Source organism: Aptenodytes forsteri, unplaced genomic scaffold (genome assembly GCF_000699145.1).
Source record: "Aptenodytes forsteri isolate BGI_AS27 unplaced genomic scaffold, ASM69914v1 Scaffold387, whole genome shotgun sequence".
Taxonomy (NCBI): Eukaryota; Metazoa; Chordata; class Aves; order Sphenisciformes; family Spheniscidae; genus Aptenodytes; species Aptenodytes forsteri.
The window spans coordinates 1,819,578-1,823,758 of record NW_008795368.1 but is presented as its reverse complement, the minus strand read 5'-3'; the positions used below and the strand labels follow the sequence as shown (position 1 = coordinate 1,823,758).

Sequence of the window (4,181 nt, the reverse complement as noted above, 5' to 3'; positions counted from 1 at the left end):
CGGCAGGGAGCTGGCGGGGCGCTTCTCTCCCGCTTGTTTTCGGCAGCGCCGTGTGTAGGTTGGCCTTCTTGTATCTCATGCAAAGATGTGCTTGGGAGAAGGCTACTGTACAAAAAACCAGTTGCGTTTATATGCAGACAAACTTATTTCACTTACTTTTGGCTTGCTAGCTCGGCAATAAACTAAGCGTGAGTTTAGTGCAAGTTGTTTGCTTCAGAAAAGCTGGGGTGCTCTCTACGCTTCAGTTGTATTAACAGGCATGGCAGTGTATCATGAAAAATACTCCTGTCGTAGTCTTCTTCTGTTACGTACTTCTGAACTGGACAGGCACGCAGTCAAGACGCAGCCAGAAGCGGATAAGCACTATGGGCTCAGTTTATGTGTTCAGTTTATGCACCGTGTTTTCCAATGCAGCATTTAAATGCATCCTAACCTGTACATTCTCCTCCGTATGGTACCATAGGTGTAGACATTTATGCACCCCTTGATGGAGTGCACACAGACTGATACTTAGTCAGGGTGTCTAGCTGCTTTGTAGTCCTAGTCATGATTTTTCCCATTTTTTTCAGCTGCACAGGTATAAGAATTGGACTTTATCATACTGCTATACTCCCCCCTCCGCCTTCTTTTTATTGCAACTTTGGCAAAAATGGGGCGGGGAGAAGAATACAGCACAGACAGAAAGGAGAAACTCACAAAGGGTTAAGCATAATTGAGAAATTTCCCCTCTCTCTCAAAAACTCCTGCACATGCATGTTAACCATAGTGATTTGTCAAAAAGAAACTGTTCAGAATGAAAATAAATGTCATCCTGTATTAGTGGATGTTATCTCTTGTTGTTGCAGGAAGGTTGTTCTAGGTGATACTTACTCTTTTCAAGCAATGTTTGTTCTGTTCCTAAAAACTCCAAGAGTCGATAATAAAGGATAGGAAGGTGTAATTGCCTTGGTTTTTTTACCTACTCTTTAAATTGTTTTGTGTAAATAACCTAAAACATTTGTTCATTTTGACTATTTATAGAACAGAGTTCATACTCTGAACGTGCTTATCTAGAAATGGCTCAGGGTTAACTGGACAGTGCTTTATCTGATCTTTAAAGTGGAAGTTGGATATGCTCATAGTTCAGTCCTGATTTAAATTCATCATATGCATCTGACTTGGTAATTTAATCGTCTTCCTGTTGACCTTGTTACAAACAAGTAAAATAACATTAGAAAATAGAAGTAATTTTTCTGTAAAATTAAGGAGATACTGCGTGCGGGAAATAATTATGTAGCAAATATGTGGGATTTTGTTTTGTTTTACCCATTGGTGTGATTAGCAATTGCTCAGAGATTTGAAAAAGTAACTGAAGTCTGGTCCTATCTGGAGCTGGAATTTTGATAGTCATCTTGCAGTCCATAAAGAAAAAAGAGCAAAGGTACTGGTTTATGAAAGCTATAGGGTTTGGTTTTTTTAATTATTATTATTTTCCTCTCCTTTTCTTGCTTTCTAGAGACAGTGGAAGAAATTAAAATGCTTTGATAGCTTGTGTCTTTCACTATATTAATAATCTTTTTTGTACTACTGCATTAAAAAAAAAAAAAAAGGGTTTTTTCCATCTCCTGTTTCAAAGAAGATTAGTAACTAGTAGGCCCTTTGTGAGAGTCTACTTACCCACTTGCCTAAGATCAGGGCTTAAAAGTGAGTTCAAAAAGTGTTGCTAAAGTGATGCTTTAAAAATTAATCATACAGCTTGCTACACTGGAGTGCTTAGTGGAGTTATAAAATCTGATGTCTTGTGCTCTAGGGGGTCTTGGAGGTTTTGTGCTTTGACAGAGGCAGACTACTAGAAATATTTAGTAAATAAACAAGATATTTATACCTGTATGTGTATGTTTGCTGGCCTAAGTTTAGGTTAGTGCATTTTTTTTTTCTGGAGGAGATAGGGGAGTTGACAAAAGTCAGCTTAAAGCACACAGTAACTGAAGAGGTTTCTTGCATCAAGCAAAGTATAGTGCTGGGAGTATTGTTATCAGTCATGCTTTTGTAAACAGATACAAAATTCACACTTGTTAAGACTGGAAACTTATGCAGAACTGTTAGAGATCAGATCTAGGCAGTGTATAAAACTTGTGTTATCCCCAGTATCCAAATGCTTTTTTTGTAAAAGTGCTCACACTCACTTTAAGTATGTAAATAAATATATAAATGTGTGTATATAATGTACATTTAGAAGAGTAATGCAGAAAGCGCTCTATTAGCCTTTATCACCCTTTCCTCTGGTGACTGTTCTCTGATACAGGCAAAAGCTTGGTAGCTTCACCTGCCATGTGCCTTTTTGCCCATCTCCATCCCATTTAAAATCTGTCATTCCATGTTGAGATGTTGTCCCTAGCCTTCAAAGAGACCATAATGGTAATTGTTACCTGTTAGATTTTTAGATGAAAAAGCAAAAGGCTTTGGTTTTTTTAATTGCACTTGGTTGGTGCCTGGGAAGGTCTTGTAAACCCCTGCGGTGCTATTTCCTTGTCTTCCTCCACATTCCCCCTGCCTTACTCCTGCGGTTTCCTCATCTTCCTCGGTGCTACATCGGTAAAGACAAGAGGCCCTAAAACTAATGCTAGCCTCTGGTGTAGCTTTGTTTCTTTTTGCACCTGCTTATAAAGTCACCTACGGGAACGTGTTGCTGTGTTGTAACTAATCTCGCATCCTCCTTTTCTCTGCTAGATCCACACAGGTTTACAACACCAGATAATTTGGCCGTGCCAGCCCAGCTGTGTGCCACTGGATGAGAAACTCCTCCCAGAGCTACTTCAGGAGGCGGGATACGTTACTCACATGGTGGGGAAGTGGCATTTAGGGATGTACAGAAAAGAATGCCTTCCAACCCGCAGAGGATTTGATACTTACTTTGGTAATGGTTAGATTTAACATGGGCAATAAATGCAGTATTAAAAATGATAAGAAACTGCCCGATTCTTCTAAGAACAGCAGATTTACTATTAGTGTATAAGTGAATCAATACCTGGGCATGCATGTTTCCAAAGTATAACTGCTTAAAATAAGATAGTGCCTTAAATGCATGCCCAAGTCTTACTACTTATTGAAGAAAACATCATGATTATTGAGTGGCTCCAAAGAAAGTATTTCTCTCTTATCACCTGGATTTAATGTGGTTCCATGATGGTTAGAAGATTTAAGGTGTAGTGATAGGTTTGTTTTTATAAGTGTCTTTAATCTGAACTTTTTGTGTTAGATCAGACAGTAGACACCGCTTGCTCTGCAAATAATGCTGCACTTCTAAAAGCTGATATTTTAAAGAGAGAAATAGATGTCATACCACACTGTGTTCATGCTTTGTGAATAGAGTAGCATTGGTTTTCCAGAGCCTGTGGCAAGGAAGATGGTGTGAGAGCCTCTATAAAACAGTATCCAAAAGGTCTGTTGCAGGAACTCGCAAGTAATGAATTCAAACCCTCAGATTAAAAAAAATAATGCCAGAATTAGATTGTCCAATTGTGAGTGTTACAAAGCAACTTGTAGCTACATGTTGTTTATTCTTCCTCTCGCAAAGGCTCGTGTCCCAGTATTGATTGGATGTTTATTAGTTTTGCACAAGTGCCGCAGATGTTATGTGAATCAGGCTGCCTGCCATACATCTCATTCTGCGTGGTACTGAATGCAAAATTGTCCATCTCCACTTGGTTGTTTTTGAGACACTTTAATTGAATGGAGAATTTCAAAACAGTTCATTGTCTTCAAAATAACTTTGCAAGCTGTTGATACTACTGCTGCCCACTTCTACAGCTGAGAAAGTAAGATACAGAGAAACTTAAGCTGAAGTCCACGTTCCTCTTGTCTAACTTTAGGTACTTAAGTGAGGAGCCTGGCTGTGCTACATGCCCATTATAGACAATGGTGATGTTGTGGTTTAACCCAGCAGGCAGCTAAACACGACGCAGCCACTCGCTCACTCCCCACACTCCCCTCAGTGGGATCAGGGAGAGAATTATGGGGGGTGGGGAAGTAAGATTCATGGGTTGAGATAAAGACAGTTCAATAGGACAGAAAAGGAAGGGAAACTAATAATAATAATAAAAGAATATACAGAATAAGTGATGCACGATGCAGTTGCTCACCACCTACCGCCTGATGCCCAGCCAGTCCCTAAGCAGCGGCCCCCCCCGGCCAGCCCTCCC

General features: G+C 39.8%; 1 protein-coding gene across 1 annotated transcript in view; it reads left to right on the top strand.

Moving 5' to 3' along the window:
• The window catches only part of ARSB (arylsulfatase B), a 76,962-nt gene that overhangs the window by 1,197 nt on the left and 71,584 nt on the right, over window positions 1-4,181 (top strand). Inside the window, exon 2 of the mRNA XM_009280315.2 lies at window positions 2,710-2,896. Coding sequence (XP_009278590.1) covers window positions 2,710-2,896 — 187 coding nt within the window. The remainder of the gene's footprint in view (window positions 1-2,709; window positions 2,897-4,181) is intronic.